Source organism: Meriones unguiculatus, chromosome 6 (genome assembly GCF_030254825.1).
Source record: "Meriones unguiculatus strain TT.TT164.6M chromosome 6, Bangor_MerUng_6.1, whole genome shotgun sequence".
Taxonomy (NCBI): domain Eukaryota; kingdom Metazoa; phylum Chordata; class Mammalia; order Rodentia; family Muridae; genus Meriones; species Meriones unguiculatus.
This window is the reverse complement of record NC_083354.1, coordinates 42,558,650-42,583,978: the sequence shown is the minus strand read 5'-3', so window position 1 is coordinate 42,583,978 and position 25,329 is coordinate 42,558,650. Positions and strand designations below refer to the sequence as shown.

The following is a 25,329-nucleotide window of genomic DNA, read 5'->3' as shown; positions in this document are numbered from 1 at the left end:
CCACATCTGACATGAATTTTTACTTATCCTCAAAATTCAAACTTTCCCTTAAGATTTTGTATGAAACACTAATTTTTATTTTTCTAAACGTTTCGCTGGGCATGGTGGTCCAAATCTTCAGTCTCCACAATGGAAAGCAGATCTCTGTGAGTCTAAGACCAAACTGGTCTACACAGTGACTTCTAAGACAGAGCTGCACAGTGAGACTAAGAAGGCAATGACCAGGATGATGACAACCACCACCACCATGGAGACTAGAGAGATGACAGTGCAAAGGACCTAAGTTCAATTTCCAGCAACCATCAAAAATACAGTTAAAGCAGAAATCAGGTACAGCCTATCTATCTTTCCTGCTTTTCTTCCCTTTTGTTCCTGAGCCCTCAAAACCTTTAACAAAATAGATCAGATGCTGGTGGGGACCTTTCCTTGCAGCTTGAAAAAAGTGAGGACACTTCTTGTTGTCATTACCCTACACAATTCTCTGCATTACGTATAGGTCTCAATCGAATACAGCACCTCCAGATCTTTATTTTAGAAAACCTTTAGCTACACATGTCAAAAGGACTGTTTCTGATCATCAGTACTTCCCAAAGAAACAGGCAAACATCTAACATCCTTTACAGTCTGTGCTTACACAGGAACCTGACGGGTCACCTCCTTAACAGACTTTCAAAGATGTTCAGGAGGTCTACTCGGTGATACTGTGTTACAGTGGCTCCTAAAGAAGTAGGCAGCAGAAGTCAAGTTTTCCTTTCTGATTTTAAAGAATTAGTAAATGGGCCACTCAATTTTATTCCTGCTTCACAAGCAAGGTTGGTGGACAAGGAGCAGAGACGGCAGAGAAACTCAGTATTTAGTTATACATCGTTACGATTTCCTCACTGAGATGTAATGACATCAACACAAAAATACTTCAGTTGCTACTACCAAGCCTACAGCCTCAGTGTTTCATAAGTAGTTTCTAGAGCAGCTGCTCTCAACCTTCCTAACGCTTCGACACTTCCTTATGTTGTAGTGACCTCAAACCCTTCATTATTTTAATTATTTTCATGGTAACTTTAGTATCTTGCTGTGGTTCTGAATCATAATAAAAGTTATTTTTGGAGATAGAAGTCTGCTGAAGGGATTGCAACCCACAGGCTGAGAACTGTTCTATAGGCACATTTCCTCACGATCTAAGAATTTTAGACTCCAAAGAAATGAAATCAAACAGCCAGCCTGGGATGAAACTATCTTAGTAACTGTTGATCTGAAAAGAATGGTCCCCATAAGCTCATACATAGATCTGAACACTTGGTCACCAGGGGGCGGTCCTGTTTGAAAAGATTAGGAGGAGGTGCGGCCTTGTTGGAGAAAGCGTGTCTGGGGGTGGGCCTTGAGTTTTCAAAAAGTCCACTGCAGGCCCACAGTCTCACTCTTCCTGCTGCCTGGGGATGGGAACACAGAACTCTCAGGAAGTTCTTCAGCACCGTGTCTGCCTGCCTGCCCACATGCTCCCTGCCAAGATTAGAATGGACTACAACTCTGAAACTCTCCCAGTGAAATGTTTTCCTGCTGTGGTCATGGGGTCTCTCCACAGCAACAGAGCAATAACCAAGACAGTAACAATGCTGAATCAACAAGGCTTTAGAGTCTTAGATAAGGGATGTCCAATAACAATTTGGTTCTGGGCATAGAAACAACTCTGAAACTTGCTGTCCTATTCTAGGTTTCCATTTCATTTACTATGTATTTTCACTGCTAGGTTCATTTGTTTTTGCTTTTGTTTTTTTTTTTTGAGACAAGGTTTCTCTGTATAGCCCTGGCTGTCCTGAACTAGTTCGGGGTAGACGGGGCTGGCCTGGACCTCACAGATCCAGCCGCTTCTGCCTCCCCAGAGTGCTGGGATTAAAAGCATGCACCACCACCTCCTGGCACTACTAGGTTCTTAAACAGAGAGAATGCTTTAGTGAAATTATTTTTCAATCACAGGTTGCAAGTCCACCTGAAGGCTGTTAGTAACACTACAAAATTCTTCCTAGCTCCCACCAAATCCCAAACCTCCTCAAAATTTAAGCAACTCATTAATAAAATTTTAATTACTAAAGTAAATATTTGCATCCCTTACCCACAAAGAACGACAAATATCAAGGAAGATATATCTTGCTCCTTAAGGAAACCGAAAGCACAATCAACATTCAGGACCTGTCTTGTAAGAGCCAAGTACCTATCCTTGGAACAAAGTCTTAAAAAATTTTCTAGAAATTGCAAAGTATTACCTGACATCCTAGAGCACTTGGATAGGACGTTTAGGGTTCAAAGCAATAATGTATAGAATACTTGGTGTATGCAGGAAATCAAGGCACACACTGAGTAACATCTGCTCCTGACAACACCTCAAGAAAATCCATGACTACAATCAGCTATTTCTTCCTTTTACCTATACCTGTTCTAACTGTCTATCCTCAAAGACAAGTAGTTAACCAAAGTTGCAATGAAAAACTTCCCCCAGAAAAGATAAATCCAGCAGCCCACCATAACTGTTGCCAGCCCTTCCCACACTTACCAGTGCCTTAGGGAGGATGCAGCCGATGGCAGTGAGCATCAACGGCCTGAAAAAATACAGGTGGTAGTTTCAATTTTTATTTAGAATACTTACTTGCCAACTGCCTGAAATCTTTTAAGGCTACACCAGTAGGTCTTCATGCCTCATCCAGTTAAACTACTTTGTGGTCCAATCACATTTGTTAACAAAATAATAGTAAGCCACTGACTAAACAGCCCAGTTGAAGAAAAGGTGAGCCTGGGGTAGAAAAGCAAAACTAATTTACAAGATCAAGATGAATGAATGTGGGTCTTAGGTAAATAGAAAAGCAGGAGGGAGATGATGGAATAAAGGGGTAAGAGAAGAAACAAAGTTAAGGTAAAGACAAAGGAATAAGTGAATAGCAGCTTTAGAATCAGACAAAATCAGCAAAGTGGTGGCAATGGTCACAGTGTCCCGCTGATTACAGGCAAGGCTCAGCCCCAAGTGGATTTAAGCAGTAGGCCTTCAGATCCCCCTCCTTCACACCTGCATACACAAGCTTCTAAAAGGTCAGCTCTTAGGCTGGTAGCTCTACTCCCATTCACTGCTCTTTACAAATCCACAGTCACCTGTAGCCGATGGGGGCATCCATATGTAGAGCTTGCTTTCAAAATCTGATAATACCACAAATTTGAAGATTGCTAACTGGTCTAACCTAGCTCATTCCTGACGACTATGGTGTCTCTCTATTCACTAAAATCAATACCAAAAACAAACAAACCCCCCAAATATTTCACTCAAGAAGACTGGCAAAATATAAGGGGAAAAAAGGTTACTACTCCTCTATCATGAGATTTTTGTTTCTTTTTTAGACAGGGTCTCATGCAGCCCAGGCTGGCTCTATAAACCAAGGATGACCATGAACTCCTGATCCTCCCTGCCTCTGGCTCCCAAGTGCTGAGCTTACAGGCTTGTATCAGCATTCCTAGTTTCTGTAATCAAATTGAGGAATTCATGCATACCAGGTAAGCATTCCACTAACTGAACACATCGCTAACCTTGAAGGCATTTTTTTAAAATTAGAAACAATCCCTAATATTTACAAAAGTGAAGAAAACAGTAAAACTTATTGATGCATTACCCGGTCCTAACACCAATTTGTGACCAGGCCCACTGTTGTCTCCATTGTATCCTGCTCCCACACTCCAGATTACTGGGGGAAAAATGCCCACATACGTATTTCTAAGGGTGCATTCAACTGAACAATTCTGAACAGTACTTAGCACAAAAGGTGAGCTGCAGCTTCTAAAATTCTAACCGATTTCTGAGGGATGGCATATACAATAGCTGCCATTTCAGCAAATGAAGGTGATATCTAGCAACCACAGCAAAAAAGAACTTTAGATGGCTGGGCAAGGTGGTGCACGCCTATAATCCCAGCACTCTAGGAGGCAGAGGCAGATGGATCTCTGTGAGTTCAAGGCCAGCCTGGTCTACAAGTGAATCCAAGACAGCTAAGGCCACACAGAGAAACCCTTTCTTGGAGGAAAAAAAAAAAAACAAAACTGTAGATGTAGTGTCAGAATGCAACAGAACTAAACACTTAAGTCTGTTCTTGTAACCACAGGCCATCTTATCTAAAATGATTTCAATTTTTCCCCTCCTTCAGTAGGTAAATAACAGAGCACACTGAGTACTAATTTTTGCCCTCTTCTCCAGAGAGGATATCCCAAACGCTTACATATTCTAATGAGTAACAAATTCCAACAGCACCTACCAATGGCAGACATTCTACTGCATTTGAGAACTCCGCTGCTAGGCTCAAATCACAAAACTTTTTCTTGTTACCTTAAACTTCATAAACAGAAAGAAACAGAACAGAAGTTCCTTTAAAGAGTTGCCCCTGACCCTTTTAAATAATGTTTCCTTTTCTGCCATACCTAAGCAGGCCACCACTAGCCCCAAGCTATTACCACCACCAGCTTGTGGTTGACTCTCCAGTAACTATAAACCCATAACATACTGAGTGCAAGAAGACCCCAGGGCTTTTCCAGCACTCAATAACCCAGCTGGTGAGACCAGATATTGCGCCTCTGAGGACACTAGGAATGGTGGTGTGCTAGTCTTCACATCAACTTGAAACACAAGTTAGTTATCTGAGAGAATCTTAACTGAAAACGTGCCTACATAAGATCCAGCGTAGGGCACTTCCTTTGGTGATGAATAGAAACAGGGAAGTGTAAGCCAAACGATCTTTCTTTCCCAACTGGCTTTTTAGTCATGGTGTTTTGTCACAGCACTAGGAACCCTGACGGAGACAGATGGAGAGCTAAGAACCCTAGAAAGCTTCAGGAAGGCAAAAGTCGGTGAGAGACAATAGGAAGGAGTCACGCAGGCCTCCAGCCTGCGTGGAGTCAACAGAGAAGGACAATCACAAGTGTTTGCAGTGGATTGACCTCTGCAGAAGTAGTACAGAAAAAAAAATATGATAAAAATATAGTGCATGAAAAAAAATTAAACATAAATATGAAATAGAAAGACTATTATTTACGCCTTCTTTCTCCCACTATTCTAAAAAAAAAGAGGGTAGGCAACTGACACATGAGCCTTTAACCTTTGTTAAGGCAGAACCCACACTACTTCCACTACCTCCTCGTCCAGCACCTGTTCAAATATTAAAACAACAGAAAAGGGCTAAAAAAGGGCCCCAGTTAGCAGAGTGTTTGTTTAGTGAGCTGGAAACCGTGGCTTCCATTCTCAGGCATGCATAACACCAGGTACGGCAGGTGGCACACTCAGGAAGTAGAGGCAGAAAAATAAAAGTTCAGTGGCTACCTGCTACTCTTGGCTGAGTAAGTTTGAGTCCAGCCTATGCTATAAGCGGGTCTACCTAAAACAAAAGCCATAAGAGACCTTCAGGAAGGTCTACTGAAAACCTCTTCAACAGGTACTACCAACAGACTGAGGCTCAGCTGAGTCTGCCCCTCTTGGCTCAGAAAGGTCTTACTTGTTTGGTCCCCCCCCCCTTCTTCCTCAAAATGCTGGCCAAGCCTGAGGAAGGTACTTTGGGCTTCCTTGCTGTCTCTAAAGCCCCACCCACTCTGCCATGTGGCTGATCTCTGGTATGTCCTAACTCAAATTGCATGGACTTTTGGCTTTCTCTCCCAAGCATCTCAGGAACAATCTCTAAGCCACATATAATAGTCTCTGAAACTTCTTGAGCTGGACCACCACAGTGTCATGGTATCCCACGTTCTTACTAGGATGGCCCATTAAGCACAGCTTAAAGTTTCTAACCATCTTGCTAGTCCAAAGTCCTGAAGTGTTTCATATTCCTCAAGGCAAAACCATGGTCAGGCCTATCACAGCAATAGCCCAGCTCCTGGTACCAACTTCTTAGGGTTTTATTGCTGTGAAGAGACATCATGACCATGGCAACTCATATAAAGAAAGGCATTTAACTGGGGCTAGCTTACAGTTAGACAGGTTTAGTTCACTGTCATCATGACAGGAATAATGGCAGCACACAGGTAGACATGGTGTTATCTGAATCCGAAGGCAGCAAGAAGAGTGAGCCACTCAGGAACCGAGCCAAGTTTGAGCTTCTGAAACCTCAAAGCCCACCCCAGTGACACACTTCCTCCAACAAGGCCAGACCTACTTCAACAAGTCCTGGTCCTTTCAAATAATGCCACTCCCTATTAGCTTATGGGGCCATTTTCATTCAAACCAGCACAGCTCTAAGTGCTGAGATGACAAATGTGTACCACCATGACCACCTGGATTATGCATGGCTCTTCTGCTTTACCTGAAAAGTTGAAGTGCTCCCACAGCCCACAGCAAATAGTTCCATTAAGATTCCCTCACCATACCCTTCTGTTTTTCATTCAATGGGATGCCACCTTGCTCCTAATCTTAAAGAAGTTTCTATTGGATCAGCAGTTAGGAGCACTAGCTACTCTTCCAGAAGACCCAGATTTGATTCCCAGAACCCTCACTGGATAGCTCACAACCACCTCTGACTCCAGTCTTAGGGAATCCAATGCTTTCTTCTGGCCTCTACCAGTACCAGATACATGGATTTAACAACCAAAGCAAATACCTATATACATAAAACTTTTTAAAATTCTTTTTTTAAAATATGTTTTTATGTATATGAGTGTTCTATCTGTATGTATACCTGTACTCATATGCCAGAAGAGGGCATCAGATCCCAGTATAGATGGTTGTGAGCCACCGTGTGCTGAACTCAGGACCTTTGGAAGAGCAGACGGTGCTCTTAACTGCTGAGCCATCTCTCCAGTCCAAAAAGGGGAAGAAAATCTTTTAAAGTTTCTGGGTACAGTGGCACATGCCTGTAATCCCAACACTCTGGGAGGCAGAAGCAGGTGAATCTCTGAGTTTAAGGCCAGCCTGGTCTACAAAGTGTCAGGACAGCCAAGCCTACACAGAGAAACCCTGTCTCAGGAACAAAAAAAGTTTCTACTGGATCTTACCAACATTCCTAAAGATGGCACATGCTTGTTCCAGGACCCCTTGTTTTCTGTGGTATGAGGGATTGAACATGAGCTTTGTGCATGCTAAGGAAACAATCTACCAACTAAGCTACACACACAGACACAGAACACCTTCCTCCTCACCCTGTACCAACTATAGAAAAGACAGCTATCGAAAGACTTGGAGACCAGATGGCACATGTCTATAATCTCAGCATTTAGAACACTGAGCAAGAGGATCACCTTGAGCTTGAGCCTAAGCTACTTACAACCAGACTCTACCTCCACAGAGAAGTGGGCAGATTTACAGTATTTAATTATAGTATCATTAAAATTTGAAACACATAAAAGTTTCATTTTTAATTATGTGTTTATGGGTGTGTGCAGGTATAGCAGGTATCCATGGATGCCCTGGGCCTGAGTTACAGGTGGTTTTGGGCAGCCCAACGGAGCTGCTGGAAGCTGAACCAGGGCCCTCTGCAAGGGTAGTACAACCTAGCTCCTAACTGCTGAACTGATTCTCCAGCCCCTCTCTATTTCCAAACGTTTGAAACATTGTTATTATGACTGCAGGTATTACTTGTCATCTTGCCAGGTACTATTAAAAAGGACTTAAGAAAGAACTCCCAAGTAATGGGAAGTTACATTTAGGCATCAAAAATATCACCAAAGGAGCCAGCAAGAGGGTTCAGTGGGTGAAGGGTGCTTTCCACAAAGCCTGATGAACTGAATTTCATCCCAGGCCCCACATAGAGAAGGAAAGAAGCCATTCTTTGTCCTCAACACTGTGTCCCGTGCACACACACAAACAGAAGTAGTAACAATTATTACAGGTAGGCCAGCCAGCTTACCGGCATAACTGTGCAGTTCACAGCAAACTCCCACTCTGCCCACAAAGTCAGCTGTCAGTTCACCTTAGCAACTCAGATCACTAACATAACATAAAGGTCTGGGCCCCCCTCCTGAAGATTCTATTCAATTGTGCCTGAATGAAGTTTCAAGTTTCTGTTGCCAAACCTAATTCAGACAGGTACCATGAGCTGGAAACCATAGTTTGATACCTCTACTCTACCTAACATATCAGCTGGCTTTATGAGGAAAAAAAAAAACAAAAACAAACTTCTGACAAGTATATTTTGTTTACAAATAGGAATATACAAAAGTAAAGCTTCTAATAGCTTCCTTTTTTTTTTTTGACAGGGTCGTTCTACATTGTCCTTGATGTCTTGAACTCACTATGTGGACCAGGCCGGCCTCAAACTCACAGAGATCTGCCTGCCTCTGCCTCCCAAGGGCTGGGATTACAAGCATGTACAACCACACCCGGCTCAAGTTTTCAATTTATCAACCTCAGCCTTTGCTATCATCAATAAGCAATACTTAGAACATTTTTATTTATTTATTTTTCAGGCAGGGTCACACTACGTAACTTGCGCTGTCCTGGGACTCAGAGATCTATTTGCTCCTGCCTCAGGAGTCCTAGAATTAAAGGCATTTCTACTAGACATGGAAGCGCAAAGAAAATCGACCTCATGACAAGCGGCGGTGGCGAACACCTTTAACCCCAGCACCAAGGAGGCAAAGACAGGCAGGACAGCCAGGGCTACAAAAAGAAACTGCCTCAAAAAACAAACCAAACCAAACTAGATCTCAGTGCTTGAGAGCTGGCTCAGTAGAAAAGATCACAGGCGCTCTTCCAAAGGACCCAGGTTCAATTCCCAGCAACTACACAATAAATCCAGTACCAAGGAATCCTCTTCTGGCCTCCTTGGGCACCAGGAATGCACCTATACCCTAAAAACCAAAACCAAAACCAGATATGTATCTCCAAGTGTTCACAGCTTAGCTTGCAAACTACTAATGTGTAAACCTTATAAGCATAAAGCAGTACAGAGGCAGGAGTGAAGGAGCATAGGAACCAAGGAGAAATGAGCTATACTGGCTAGTTTTATTATTATTACCTGATACAAGCAGAGTCATCTGAGAGGAGGGAAACCCACTGAGAAAATACCTACATAAATTTAGGCTGTAGGCAAGCAAGCCTGTAGGGCATTTTAATTCATGATTAATGAACGGAACAGCTCAGCCCATTATGGGTAGAGATACCCCTCAGCTAGTGATCCTGGATTCTATGAGAAAGCAGTCTGAGCAAGCCATTAGGAGCAAGGTATTAGAAACAAAACAGTAAACAAAAGTTCTCCGTGACCTCCAGGTTCCTGTCATGTTCGACTACCTGCCTTGGCTGCACACAGTGGACATTCAGTGTTCTGTGAGCCAAATAAATCCTTCCTTTCCAAGCTGCTTTTGGTCATGGTTTTTCATCACAGCAATAGTAATCCTAAGACATGAACAACTGATAAATCTTTAGTTTCCAGGTTGGTAGGTGGTGGTAGCAGCAATTAAGACAGAAAAACCAGAAAACCATACTTTATAGGATTCTTATAAAAGAAAGCAAGACTAAATACAGATCTGGGAAAATGATGGCAATGAAGCAACTGGTAGCTGGGACTAGTGCATAAGCCTGGAGTCACAGCTACACAGAAGCCTGAGGAAGGACAACCTTAAGTTCAAAACCCAACTGGAGTGAGTCCAAGGCCTGACTTTCAACTTTCAGTTAGAGCCTGTCTCAGAAAATAAAGCTAGAGCCCAAAGGTTGAGAACTTTGTCTAACCTGTGTGAGGCTCAAATAAGCAGCCTCAGATAGAGGCAAAAACATTGCTAAGTCCTGAAACATGCAATAAAAGGAATAAAGTAGAAACAGTGGTGGGGGTGGGTACAGAGAGAGACTGGAAGATGGCTCAGTGGGTGAAGGGTTTACAGTGCAAGTATAAAAGCATGAGTTCAAATCCTCATTACCCATTAAAGGGAAGGCATGGAGGCACATTATCTGTATAACCCCAGTGCTGGAGGATAAAGGGTGAGAGAGACCAGCAGATTCCAGGCACTTACTCACCAGTCTAATGGTAACAGAGAGTTCAGGTTCATAAACTAAAGAGAAGGCTGGGCGTGTCATCTTTAACCCCAGAATTTGGAAGGCAGAGGCAGGCAGATCTCTGTGAGTTTAAGGCTATGATCTACATAGTGAATTCTAGACCAGCCAGGGCTACATAGTACCACTGTGCTGTAGAGTTTTACATAAAAATGACACAAGCCATAGTCACCTGAAAGAAGGGAACCTCAGTGAAGAAAATGCCTCCTTAAGATAGGGCTGTAGAGCATTTTCTTAAGTCATGATTGATGGGGGAGTACCCAGCCCACCGTGGGTGGTACCATCCCTGGACACCTGGTTCTGTAACAAGGCAGGTGGAGCAATCAGTAAGCAGCACCCCTTCATGGCCTCTGTATCAGATCCTGCCTGTTTTGAGTTCCTCTCCTGGTTTCCTTCCATGACAGACTTCAATGTGAAAGTGTAAGCAAATAAACCCTTTTATTCCCAACTTGGGCTTTGGTTATGGTGTTTCACTGCAGGAAGAGAAACACTACTTAAGACAGAGAACTAGTAGGACACTGTCTTAAAAAAAAGGTGGGGGGGAACTGGAGAGATGGCTCAGAGGTTAAGAGCATAAGAATGAAGCTCAGGGCTGGAGAGATGGCTCAGAGGTTAAGAGCACTGGCTGTTCTTCCAAAGGTCCTGAGTTCAATTCCCAGCAACCACATGGTGGCTCATAACCATCTACAATGATATCTGGAGGCCTCTTCTGGCATGTAGGCATACATACAGACAAAATATTGTATAAATAATAAATAAATAAATCTTAAAAAAGAAAAGAAAAAGTAAAGAGAAATAGTAGAAAGACACCCAATAACAACCTCTGGCCTGGCCTTCATGCATACACTGAGAAGCCAGATGTGGAGGTTCATGTCGATAACACCAGCGCTTAGGAGCCTAAGGCAGGAAGACGGCTAAGAATGCACAGTTGGCCAGAGCTACACAGCTATAGAGAAACAAGGGACTTCTATGGGTACCGTGTCCTGCCCCCTCATGCATACTAAATGAATAAATAAGAGTGGGAAGGGAGAGAAAAAAGACATTGCAAGCCAATACTTCCCAGACATTTTGTTGCCAGCTAGCTGTTCTATTTCCCAACAAATTCCTACCCCATCCGTATTTCTCTACTACAGCTAGAACTTGGGGTTATCACGGTAAAAATGTTTAAAAAGATTTGTGATACTCCAAAGAAAGATTCCATGTTCTCATGCAGTTTATGTAACAACTCGCAGAGTTGAGATGTGGCAGAACCTTCCTGCTTTCTTGATCTGCATTTCATTCAATCTTTCCTACTTCTTCCTCTTTTGGGTAGACAACCCAAATCATTCAAGTTTTTCTTAGACTAACAGAGATAAAGGTGGAAAACAGAGCAAATTGGGAACACAACAAAAATCAGAAGAAAACCAAGTAGTGTCAATGATAACAGGGATCCCATCCCAACTCCCCTACCCACTCTGTTTGTTTGGGAGTGGAGTCAACAAAAGCAGAAAACCAAACTACACAGCAGTCAACAGAAGCTCAGAGGAACAGGTCACCTTTCCCTCCTGGCCCCTACTAAAAATTCATTTGTTTTTACTTTCATTTTATTTAATGAGCAGCAGGAGAAGGCAGGAGTGGTTCTACGTCAAAGTAAAAGAAATCAAAGCATAAAACCTAAAACCATATGCGCAGCAGGGAACTTCCCCAGTGTGATCCCACCTGACCACCTGAAACAATCCTGAGAATAACTTTTTTTTTTTTTTTTTTTTTTTTTTTTTACTTTTTTTTACTTTTTTTTTTTTTTGAGACAGTTGGGTAGCCCTGACTGCCCTGGAACTTTCCTTGTAGCCCAGGCTAGCCTCACACTCAGAAATCTGCCTGCCTGTGCTTCCCAAATACTGGGATTAAATGAGTGTACCACTTCCACCCATTTGGGAGAAGGCATTTTTTTTTAACTTTTATTAGTTACACTTTATTAAAAAAATATGGAACACTTCACAAATTTGCGTGTCATCCTTGCGCAGGAGACATGCTAATCTTCTCTGTAAGGGAGAAGGCATTTTTAAGGAACCACAGGCACCATGCAAACAATTTCACTGCTCCATTCTCACCCTCACTGATGACAAAACAATGTTTATTAGAATACTTATGTGCCAAGCACTTTAGGCCCATAATCATATTTAGTGGTGTGAAGGAGGTATTATAAACTGAAGCTTAGCAATTTTGAAGGACTTGACTACGGTCACATTATATTAAATGGCACAGAAGAATCCAATCATATGACCACTCATTTGTCTCTATGGACAAAGAGACATAACATTACATCCTTGAAGATTCTCAAACCAACACAGTTTAAGACCTGTAACACATAAGTAACCACCCAAATGTCCAGTGGGGCAATCTGAAGCAAATTATGGTTCAAGAACCAGATAGAATGCTACATAGGCATTTAGAGTAACTGTCTAAAGAGCAAAGTCATAAAAGCACAGAAACATTTGAAATATGCATGCTAGGAAGGAAGAGCACACCTTTACATATACTGCATGTGTGTGTACAATGACTTCTAGAATGTAATGTCCACAAGAAAATTTTATCTACTTTGTTCAGAATTATTTTTCCAGTGCCCCCAACACAGCAGGTACTAAATACAAAATAGCTGAGTAAATGAATTGCAGCAAAGAAAACTTTTGTTAGTTAATGGAATTATGAATGATGTTTTTTAATGCTGTAGTTAATACCCTAAAAGTAAAATTCAAGATCAGAACATGAAATTTCACTCCTGTTCACAGAGTTCGGGCTACAGGGTGTAAGGCAAATGGAAAGCACAAGACTAACACGGGCTGAGCACAGTGGCACAGGCTGTGATCCCAGCACTCTGGGAAGCAGAAGCAGTTGGATCGATGTAAGTTCGAGCCCCATCTGGTCTACAAGGAGAATCTAGGACAACCAAGGCTACACAGAGAAACCTTGTCTCAACCCCCCCCTCCAGGTCCCCCCTCAAGAAGGCGACTAACACTGCCCTGCAATGGGGCGGAGAGCTTCTTTTCTGAAGGATGGTGAACAGGGTCGCCTGGGATGCCAGGTACACAGCCAGCACAGTAACCTTTCTAGGTTGGCAATAAAGTGACAACTTTCATTTAGGCAATCCCAATGTGTTTTGCACATTCTTACCTCCCTTTGAAATAAATGAATCAGGGCTAGAGAGATGGCTCGGTAGATAAGAGCACTGTCTGCTCTTTCAGAAGTCCTGAGTTCAATTCCCAGCAACCACATGGTGGCTCACAACCATCTATAGTGGAATCTGATGCCCTCTTCTGGCATATAAGTGCACATGTAGATAAGATAGAAACAAACAAGAACTTTGGAAAAATTTAAACAAATGTATCAGTACAACACATAAGATTTCCACCTTAAACTCACAAAATACATCAACATAGTCATTACTGGCCATTTATTTGAAACATAAATTTAGTCTAGATTGTACTTAAATATTTATTTATTTACTTATTATGTATACAGTGTTCTGTATGCATGTATACCTGCTCGCTAGGGGGCACCAGATCTCATCTTATATGGTTGTATCTTATATGGTCGTATGCCACCATGTGATTGCTGAGATTTGAACTCAGGACCTTTGGAAGAGCAGCCAGTGCTCTTAACCTATGAGCCATCTCTCCAGCCCCAGACTGTACTTAAATACAAGCATGCAAAGAAACTTGACAGCATATCAAAATAAAAATCAAACAGCTCTCTGCAAAAACATTCAGTATCACCACAGGCTCAATCTGAAAACATTCCCCATGAGCAATAACAAGAAAAGTAACAGAAGAAGAAAAAAATAAGTATATAGATAAGAGAAATGTACTGGTCTTAAAATTCAATTATTCCATAGTAAAAGAAAGTCAATTTAGTAATTAAGTCTTCAGATATCATACATGCATCTGGTGCTAACTAAGAAAAAAACTAAACACAAATTATTTTGCATTAAAGAATATTAACAAATTGGGTGACAAAAGTATAGAACCAGATTATTTTCACCACAACACTATAAAGAGCTCTGCATACAAAGTCAGAAGCCAGCCGGGAGTGGTGGCCCACACCTGTAACTCCAGCACTCAGGGAGGCAGAGGCAGGTGATCTCTGTGAGTTCAAAGCCAGCCTCTGGGCTACACAAGGTTAGGGTTAGGGTTAGAGAAAGCCTGTCTCAAAAAACAAACGAAAGAAAGAAAAAGTGAGAAGTTCTAAAAACTCATCATTTACCATAAAAATGGGGGGAAAAATAACCCAGAGCCTAACATGATTTTTACCTACAACCCCCTGAAGAGCAAACACTAGATTTTAAAATAAATTCAAGCAAGAGGATGAGAGAATCTAGGGAACATCTCCCCAGCTCTACTGCATTTAATAACTTATAAAGTAAGAACTATAAATACTCATAATAACAGGCTTAATTCTCCTCTCCACAGGCATGACAAGTGAGCAAGAAAATTCACTGACACACAAGTCCTGAAGCTCTCCAAGTTTATTCCTTTCTCTCCAATAATAAGGACACTTCATAATAGTCCACAGTTTATCTCCTTTTCTCTAGACATCATATATTTTCAGGCGTGCACAGGAGGCGCTCTTTTTTCCACACTCTGTGGGGAAGAACATCTTCTACCTCACTTAAATTTTTTTATTATGTTTACTTATTCATCTTGTTTGTATTTGTGTGAGTACAGTTGTGTGGGGGTCAGAGGACAATCTGCAGAAGGCAGTTCTCTCCTTCCCTATGGATCCTGGGAAAATCAACCTCCAGACCAAGTGGCTTGGTAGCAAGCACCTTTACTGAGCCTTCGTATCAATCCCTTTCTACCTCACTTCTAAGGTTCTCCTGCCTCAGTACTAAGCGCAGGTAGCTCACTGGCTACTGGACTAGACTGATTCCAAAGCAGATTATTTCTTTTCCCTCCTGCAGCAGACAGATGGGATCCTGAGTATTTGCTTCTCTATCCACACCTTGAACATGATGCTGACAGAAGAATACAAAGGAAAAGAGGTAATCTTATAATTCACCCATCATCACCCTCCATAGCCCTGACTGGGCCCTGTTTGGGTCTCTGCCAAGGCTGAGCATCTTTTCCTGAACAAACTGTTAGCAAATGCTTCAAGAGTCTCATAACAGCCAGGGGTGTTGTTACATACAGTAATCCCAGCACTCGGAAAGCAGAGGCCAGAGATTCAGGAAATCTGAGCTCCACAGCAAATCTAAGAACAGCCTGGGCTACATGAGATCCTGTTTCAAACAAAGGGAGGTAGGAGTGCTGGAAAGATGGCTCAGCTGTTACGAGTGCTTAGTGATCAATCAAGAGGACCAGAGTTCAGATCCCAGAACATGTCAGGCAGCTCACAGACAAGCAACCTGACAATCTCTCTACCCTTAGTAGCTACCTGTACACGCTTGCACACATAAACTCACACAAGCACATACACACAGACATGAACATACACATAAATAATAATCTTGGGGCTAGAGAGATGGCTCAGCAGTTGTCTGTTCTTCCAGAGGTCCTGAGTCCAATTCCCAACAAACACATGGTGCCTCACAACCATCTATCCTAGGATCTGATGGTGTCTACTGGCATGCAGGTGTACATGCACATAGAGCACTCATAAAATAAACCTAAAAGAAAAAAACATATTAAAAATCTTTTAAAGAGCCTCACAGAACAGTACTAAATAACAAAATTATTGGCTAATAATCTACTATTTTATAATAAAAAGCTTATTAAGGGGCTCGAGACGTGGCTCAGCGGTTAAGAGCATGAGGACCTAGATTCAATCCCCAGAACCTACATGGCAGCTTACAACTCTAACTCCAATTTCAGGGTATCCAACACTGTCTGCTGGCCTTGGAAGACACCAGTCACACACCTAGTACAGACATATACTGAAGAAAAACAATATGCACTCTATCTATAGATACATATTATATCGTATTAATATATATTATATAACCTGATATGGTGCTGGGAGCCAAACTCGGGTCTGGAAGAGTAACAGGCATTTAAAAATCTCTCTCTCTCTCTCATATATATATATATATATATATATATATATATATACGACTATATATATATATAGTCGTAACAGAATCAGAGAGCTCAAGGTTTACTGAGAGCCTGCTTCAAATAATAAGGTGGCCAACCATGGTGGCTCACACCTTTAGTCCTAGCACTCAGGAGGCAGAAGCAGGCGGATCTTTGTTGAGTTCCATATATATATCAGGGAGTTTATAAACACCTGTGATTCCAGCTCCAATGGGAATTGACTTCCATGGGAAACCACACACACGGCATATAATTACATAGATAAACATATACATAAATAAGAACCTTTGTTGTTTTTTTTTTTCAAGACATGGTTCCAATTATGTAACTCTGGCTGTCCTGGAACTTGCCATACACACTAGGCTGACCTGGAACTCAGAGACCTGCCTGCCTCTGCCTCCTAAGTGAAGGGATCAAAGGTATATGCCACTAAACTCAGCTGGTTAAGAAAAAAATTTTTAAAGCTTATCACACTTCTTTCATCTATAACAACAATTCACATATGTTTCAATATAAAGATATAGTACCATGAACTGGAGAAATGGCTCAGACAGCAGACTGTTTGCCATGTAAGCATGTAAGCATAAGGACCAGAGTTTGATATCTAGTACCCTGTTTTTTGTTTTTAAAAAACACAAGCTGTAATAATAGATGCTTGAAATACTAGCACTATGAAGGCAGAAACAGATTGGTCCTGGGGCTCACTTGCCAGACAGTCTATCCGACTTTGTGAATTCCATACCAATTTGAGACACTTTTTTCTCAGTCAATAAATGCAGTGCCCTGAACCTAAGGAACACCTGAGGTTGACTTTTGGCCTGTAAATGTATACTTTTATGTACACACACATATATGCGAAACAATAGTAATACGGCTGGAGGGAGTTCTATGAAGCGCTTGCCTTGCAAGCATGAGGACTTGAATTTGATCCCTAAAGCCAAGTAGAAGTTGACACAGAGGTACACATAATCACTGTGCAGAGACAGACACAGCAGGACCCCTCCAGCTGGCCGGCCAGCCAGTCGTAACAGAATCAGAGAGCTCAAGGTTTACTGAGAGCCTGCCTCAAATAATAAGGTGGCCAAGCATGGATGCTCACACCTTTAGTCCTAGCACTCAGGAGGCAGAAGCAGGCGGATCTTTGTTGAGTTCCAGGCCAGCCTGGTCTACAGAGTGAGTTTCATGACAGACAAGGCTATGTAAAGAACCCTGTCTCAATAAACAGGAAGGGAGGGAGGGAGGGAGGAGGGAGGGAGGGAGGGGAGAGAAGGAGGGAGGGAGGAAGGGAGGGGAGGGGAGAGAAGGAGGGAGGGAGGAAGGGAGGGAAGGAGAGAAGGGAGGGAGGGAGGAAGGGAAGGAGGGAAGTACGTAGGTGGAGGCCAGTGAGATTGCTCAATAGGCATAATCACTTACTGACAAACCTGATGACCTGAGTTTGATCCCAGGGACCCCTACAGTAGAGAAAAGAACTCCCATGTGTTCTGACTTCCACATGTGTGCTGTGACATGTGCACACATATATACTCACATATACACAAATAAGTGTAATTTCTGAAATTAAAGATAAGTGGCTAGAGAGATGGCTCTGCAATCACGAGTACTGGCGTTTTTCTCTGGTTTGATTCTCAGCACTCACATGTTGACAAGCATCTATAACTCTAGGTCCAGGTGATGCAACTCCCTCTTCCGGCCGCTGTGAGCACCAACCATACAAGTAGTACACAGACATACTGGCAAAACACCCTACACACTTTCTTTTTCTAGGCAAAACACCCCTACACACTTTCTTTTTCTAGGCAGGGGTTCTCTGGAGCTTTGGCTTCCGACAACGCACTCTGGAGACCAGGCTGGCCTCGAACTCAAGAGATCCACCTGCCTCTGCCTCCCGAGTGCTGGGATTAAAGGCTGTGCACCACTACTGCCTGGCTAAAAATAAATAAATAAATAAATAAATAAAAATTGAAGTTTAAAATAAATAAGGTTGAAGGTCAGTAAGATGGTTCAGTGGGCAAACATGCTTGCCACTACGACTGATGAGCTGAGTTCAGTTCCCAGAACCAATTGGTAAGAGAAGATAATCAATTTCTACAAGCTGACTCTGACCTCCACATGCACACCACGGTACCTGAAAACCACCCCCAGATAAATAACTACAAAATAAGGTGAAAGTAACTGAGGAGGACGCCGTCACACACATGTATACCTATCTCCGTGTGAACATATGTACTTCTTTGTGTGCATGAAAGTACACACCACCACATACACAAAGGTCAAGGGGCAAAGAAACAGCTAGGTACTGTGAAAGGCAAACACCTGGGAAGGCAGTGACAGGATTCCCAGGGTACACTGGCCAGTTAGGCTAGCCTACTTGACAAATTCCAGGCCAGGCTGGGAAGCCACCTCAAAAAAAAAAAAAAAACAAACAAACAAAAAAAAAAAAAACAAAAAAAACCCAAAACAACAACAATAAAAAAAAGCAAAAATGCTAACCAAATAAAAATGACCTGAGGAACACCACCCAAGGCTGCCTTCAAGCCTCTAATTTGTACACACACAGGTACAGCTGGAGGAACATACACTCACAGTAAGAAAATATAAAAACAAAGGCAATTTTCCTTTTTTTTTCTCTTTTTTTAATGGAGACAAGGTCTCCCCCATTAGTAGCTATGACTATACTGGAAATCTCTTAGGCCAGGCTGGCCTCAAACTCATAGAGATCCACTTGCCACCACACCCAGAGTAATCTTCAAATACTGTTACATAATCACTAAAAATTACCCATACAAGATAATCTCCCTCCCTTTTTTTTTTACAATGCAGTCCCATCCCCCACAACTACCCATTTAGTATTTGAAGAGTGTTTGAATAATAATATTTCACTTAGTTACAGACTTTTGTTGTTCTCTAGCCTCAGCTCTTGGTTTGATTTTCATGGCATCTTATTTTTTTTGTAATACAAGGGACAAAACCCAGACCCGTGCGCATGTTAGACAAGAGTTCTAACACTAAACTGTATCTTCAACCCTTGCTTTTTGTCTTGTTTTGTTTAAAATACATGACTCACTATGTAGCCCAGGCTGGCCTTAAACTTCTGATTCTCTTACCAGTTACAGATTGTGCAACACAACTAGTTTCACCTTCTATTCTTAAAATAATCTTACAACTAGACTTCTCTTAGAACACATATAAAAAATTACACTCTAACACCAGGACCATAAAATGCCCAGTATCCCAAAGACTTCAAATTCTGGGCTGGTGATTCAACTCACTAGGTAAAGACACTGCCATTAAGCCTGAGGACCTGACTTTGATCTCTGTGACCCACATGGTAGGACATAACTGACTTCCTCTAGTTGACCTTTGACCTCCACCAAGTACCCTATGCCATTCATGCACACAGGAAAATAAATGGTTCTTTGTTTTGTTTTGTTTGAGACAGGTCTCACTATGCAGACTTGGATGAACTACAACTCCCTTTGTAGACAAGGCTAGCCTGGAACGCACAAGGATCAGCCTTCTTTTCTGCCTCTAGAATGCTGGATTATGTATCACCATGCCTGACCACGCAATTTGAAAAAGATCTCAAATCCCAAAATATTTAAAATCATTTTTAAAACCTTATGATAAAACCTTAATCAGAGCTCATCTTTTGTTTTTGTTGTCTTTTTTAAAGCATATCTCATCTTAACAAGTAAAATATATTTAGCAGTGAAAGTATAAATCATTCCTCAAACTTTTGTTCACAGAAAGCTGTTCATGAGGCTAATTTTAAGTTACACATGTTACAATTCTATGAACCAAGCAGTAACTAAATCATAGGAAATACTTAAATGTCCAAATATGTCACCCAATTGTGCAAACAACTGATAAGGACACCAGCAAGGATATGGTCACCATACTCAGGGCTTTTCCTTATTTTTTTTCCCTGTTGTACTAATGTAGAATACTGTTTTGTTTTCTCTACTTTTTTAAAAGACAAGGTCTCATGCATCCCAAGCTGGCCTAGAACTAAGCAGTCACCTCCAAATCACAAAATGCTGGTATTACAAGTGTGTAATACTGGCCTTGAACTCAAGAAATCCTCCTGCCTCTGCTTCCCTAGCGTCGGCACTAAAGGCATGCACCACCACCGCTTGGTGAACGTATTAATTTTTATGTTATGTGCATTGGCACTTTAAATGCATGTATGTGGGGGGGGGTTGATCCCCAAACTACACTTAGAACTGTGATTCAGGTGTTGAGAATTGAACCCTGGTCCTCTGGAAGAGAAGCCAGTACTTTTAACTATGAGTCATCTCTCCAGCCTCTCAAGCACCACTTGAAACAGAGTTTCTCTACAGGTATGACAACTAAGCCTCAGCCTGTATTGCCCAGAACCAGGAAGGAGAAGAAAAGATGTCAACATGCTCCTTAGAGAAGGAAAAAGATAATCAAATGTGTCTATCAGCACCTATGCATCTGTTCTCTCATTTCCTTCTTAACCTTTTTGTTTGTTTCAACTCTCCATCTCTTAATTCTCAACTCTATTCCAGGTTCTTTTTGTTCCTTCTTTTCTTGAGTCTTAAAGGCAGAATAATTCCTTTCCTGACAATTTAGAGAGATGCAAACACTAGACAATCCAACTCCCATCCAAAGCAGCACCCACTGCTCAAGAAAACACACAAGTACTCAATAAATTATCTAGTATCTATTGAGTATGCAATATTGTGACAGCAATGATGGCCAGGACCTGACAATCAAAAGTTTCAGAGATGATAGCAAAATGCACAAAAGAATCAGACATAAAGCTGCCAGAAGGCTGCAGTACATCACATACACTCACACACGCACACACAAGATGGTGTTCCAGGTTTGCTTCTGGCCTCAGGGTGTCCAGATACCAAGGCGAACTGGTGCTGGAAGCAATGAAGCTTAACCAGGTGGAGCAGGTGGGTTCGAAGGATCTCAGTTTGGCAGTAGTTGTGGGGGAAGGCATTCTCCCAGGTTTTCAGTGAAACAGTTCTTTATTGGGGGCATAAGGGCAATATAAACCTTGGGAAGTAGATAGGGGGTTTTGGGGTGAATATACGTCACTGGCTAGGGCTGAGGTGCTGGGAATGCTTTATTTGCATAGAGAAGAATTCCAGGTGCTGTCTTAACACCTGACCACCAGGCAACGTAACTATCTCAAGGGCGGCAGAGGCGGGGGTTCAAAAGACATGCTGGCCCAGAAGAGGGAGGGTGTGATCCTTACCCCGGCTAGTCTCAAAAGATTTTCAGGGTTTGGACACATCTCAACCTTACAAATGCTCCAGACCCATAACCCCACCCTCACTCCTCCCTATCCTCTTTCAGGGCTCACTTGCTCTACAACAAGAGCTGAATGTATTAAGAAATACCTGTAATTTCCAAACTCTGGAGACTGACTTAGGAGTGTTTAAAATGCAAAACCCAGCTGAACTTCATAGCAACACTGTCTCAAAAAAACTAAACAAACAAACAAAGCCCAAAGTCCAGGCATGCTGCAAGTTCTACACCAGACTGGTCTATCCATCAAATCCAGCACAGCCAGAGCTGAGACCCCACCTAAAAAACAAAAACAAAACCATAAAAACAAAACAAAATAAAAAACTACTTTCGAATAATTGAGGTGTGGTGTCCAACACCTTTAATCCCAACACTTGGGAGACAGAGGCAGGCGCAGAGTTTGGTAAGTTTAAGGGTGGCCTGGTTTACATAGTGAATTTGAGTTCTAGGCTAGCCAGGACTACAGTGAGACCCTATATTAAAAAAAAAAAAAGAGGGAAAGAGGTGAGGAGTGGATATAAGAACTGGAGAGGTGCTCGGTGATTAAGAACTTTTAGTGCTCTTACAGAAGATCCACGTTCAGGTCCGAGGACCCATACCAGATAGTGAACAACCACCTGTAAGTCCAGCTCCAGGAAAATCCAACACCTCTAGCCTCCTCTTGCACCTGCAGTCATATGAACACGCTCCCACAAAACCACATGTACACACACAACTTTAAAATAATAAATCATCTTTAAAAACTTAGAAGAGGGTCTGGAGAGATGGCTCAGAGGTTAAAAGCACTGGCTCCTCTTCCAGAAGTCCTGAGTTAATTCCTAGCAACCACGGAAAAGGAACTGTCCAGTTTGTAGAGCTGTACTAAACAGCTTCATTTAACTCCTAAGTTTTCACACTCTTTATGCTGACTTTTCTATCCTACTGAAGGCTGATAATTGGGTCGAACAACACTCCTTCCTAGTTTTTGTTTCTAATATATTATATGTATGTTATATACATAGTGTATACATATGTATAACACATATAAACTATAACATATTCTTTATATATAACTTACCATTTCACAATTCTTTTTCCTTATGAAAGTGACATATGATCAGCCGCCTGTAAAAGCCTTCCCTTGACCTTATCTTTTTCTGTTCTTAGGGCTCCTTTAGATTGTTACCTGTGCTTTTCATTCAGTGAATCTCCTTGAGAGCCCCTAGGGCATTGGTTGAGACCACACTTGTGGCCAAACAATACAAGCATGTGGGATTTAAAGAGTTTTTTTGGGTTTTGTTTTGGAGACAGGTTCTCACTTTGTAGCTTTGGTTGGCCTAGAACTCAGAGATCCGCCTGCTTCTGCCTCCTAACTGCTGGGATTAAAAGGCATGCACCATCACACCCAGCTTTGAGGGATTTTTGAGGACTGTATGTATCCCATGCTGCCTTCAAACACCTTGTGTGGCTTAGGAGGATCTTGAACTGCTTTCTCTTGCTGCTATCTCCCAAGTGCTGGGAGTAAAGGCCTGCAGGACCATGCCCAGGAGCACTGATGGGATTTTGATGCTAGATACCAGACACGACATACAATAAGCCTTTCCAGGAATTCTGACAGGACATACATTGGTATTTCCATTTAAATAACTACAAGAAAATCTGGTTGGAATATCTTGTTTTATTTGGTTATGAGCGAGCTTTGAACTCACTATAAATTTGGAGCCTATACACTGACACCTCCCCAGTGCTAAGACTACAGATGTGTTAGCATGCCTAGCCCATCATGCCTTCTGACCTTCAATTTGGCATTATTTGGGGCAAGGGAACAAGCATGACATGACATACACACATATAAACAAACACAGGCAGAGGATAACTCTCCCTCCACCTTTCTGTGGGCTCTGGAGATTAAGCTGAGGTAGTCAGGCTCATGTACAAGGTCAGTGTTTCTACCTGCTGAGCCCCACTAACTCTCAGTGCAATCCAGCAAAACCCACACGGTAATTCATGAAGGAAAGTCAGCAAAACAGTAAAGATAAATGCTCGCAATTTTCATATTTTGATGCAAAGAAAACATGCTGAAAAAAATGCCTAATAAGCATTCTAAAAATATATGTTAGGTATTGAAAGGGCAATACATCTTCAGATATAAGATTAAAAAACTAATGTTTTGGGGCTGGAGAGATGGCTCAGAGGTTAAGAGGATTGACTGCTCTTCCAAAGGTCCCGAGTTCAACTCCCAGCAACCACATGGTGGCTCACAACCATCTGTAATGAGATCTGGTGTCCTCTTGTGTCATGCAGGTGTACATGTAAGCAGAACTCTGTATAAATAATAAATAAACAAATTAAAAAAACAAAACAAAACAAAAAAAACTAATGTTTTAAGCAGGGGGGAAAAACAACCCAGCATCTTTGTTGGAATAATTGAGTACAGTCACTTTAAAAAATTTCTACACTAATGAGGCATGGTGCTGCACACCTTTAGTCCTGGCACTCAGGGAGGCAGAGGCAGGCGTACTGATATGAATTCAAGGCCAGCCTGGTCTACAAAGTGAGTCCAGGATAGCCAAGGCTACACAGAGAAACCCTGTCTCGAAAAAACAAAAAAATACCTGAGGTAAGTGAGCACTCAGCCTGAGGCACTGATCACAGGACAAACGAGGGTTCTGGACACTTTTTAAGACACTTATCAAACAGTTGTATAAGACAGTGGTTCAACCACACATCACCTCACCTAGATTCACAGAACTCACTTTCTGAAACAAGTAAAAGCTAGGCAATTCTGTCATATACTTCTGATCATAAATCTACACCTCCACTAATGACCTTGGAGATGTTTATATTTCAAGACAAGTAAATGTGACAAATATCCAAATGATGGTATACACAATAGGTTTGGGTTTCAAGCTATAAGACTATTCAACAAGCACGTAAGAGTCATTAGTTACTATAACATCCTTCAATTCAAGCAGAGATTACATCTGAACTGGCAGCACTACTCACCTTTAAGACAGAGGCTAAACTGGTCATATGCTCGTGGAGGGCACCCTCAGACTCCTTATAGGTCAAGCAAGTGAATTGATACTCTTCGGGATCAAAAGCATCAGCCCCCTGTTGCTCCACATCACTGGCTACTCCCACATAGTAGTCCTCTATGTCCCCAGGGTCCTCTTCCTCTTCTTCCTCTTCCTCACAGTTTGGGTCATAGTCCTCTTCATTGCTGTCAGACCCCTGGCTGTTCATGTCCACAGACATCTTAACATCCAGCCGAGATGCAGATCAGGAAAGCAGTGTGCTTTTCCCCCTCCCCCCAACTTTAGCGTTTTCTTAAATGCATTAGCGTTTTGCCTTCTAAAAAAAAAAAAAAAGGAAAAAAAAAAGTATTAGTATTTGAGAAATTATAGTGAAAATCATTTAAGAATCACAATAGCACAGCCCTAGCCCTGTCCCTGTTCCCACTATAGTCTAACTCTTTTTTTTTTTTTTTTTTTACTTCTAAGACAGGGTTTCTCTGTGTAGCCCTGGCTGTCCTGGAACTCACTCTGTAGACCACACTGGCCTTGATCTCAGAGATCCACCTGCCTTTACCTCTAAATGCTGGGATTAAAAGGGTGCACAATCACCACCCAGCTGCCTATTTCATTTCTGGTGTCATTCAGAATACCTCCGTTTTATTCTTTTTTGTTGTTTTTGTTTTTCTGAGACAGGCTGTGTAACAGCCCTGGCTGTCCTGGACTCAGATTTGTAGACCAGGCTGGCCTTGAACACACAGATTGGACTGCCTCTGCCCCACTCTGCTCCACCCTCCAGCCCCACCAAACCCGGCTTCCCTGGTTTTTTTTTTTTAAAGATTTATTTATTTATTTTGTATACAATGTTCTGTCTGCATGTACACCTGCATGCCAGAAGATGGCACCAGGTCTCATTATAGATGGTTATGAGCCACCAGCACCACGTGGGGGTTGGGAATTGAACTCAGGTCCTCTGCAAGGACAGACAGGG

At 42.1% G+C, this 25,329-nt stretch overlaps 1 protein-coding gene and 1 pseudogene across 4 annotated transcripts in view; both read right to left on the bottom strand.

Annotated features, from left to right (window-relative positions):
- The window catches only part of Arih2 (ariadne RBR E3 ubiquitin protein ligase 2), a 59,017-nt gene that overhangs the window by 29,081 nt on the left and 4,607 nt on the right, over positions 1–25,329 (bottom strand). For 3 of the 4 annotated variants that reach the window (XM_021663110.2, XM_060385257.1, XM_021663113.2), the window contains one exon: positions 24,331–24,678. In XM_021663110.2, coding sequence (XP_021518785.1) covers positions 24,331–24,582 — 252 coding nt within the window. In that variant the 5' untranslated portion in view covers positions 24,583–24,678. Of the gene's footprint in view, positions 1–2,545; positions 2,592–24,330; positions 24,679–25,329 lie in introns of those variants that run through there. The other variant, XM_060385258.1, reaches the window with a different exon arrangement.
- Positions 11,950–12,020, bottom strand: LOC132655052 (U6 spliceosomal RNA; annotated as a pseudogene).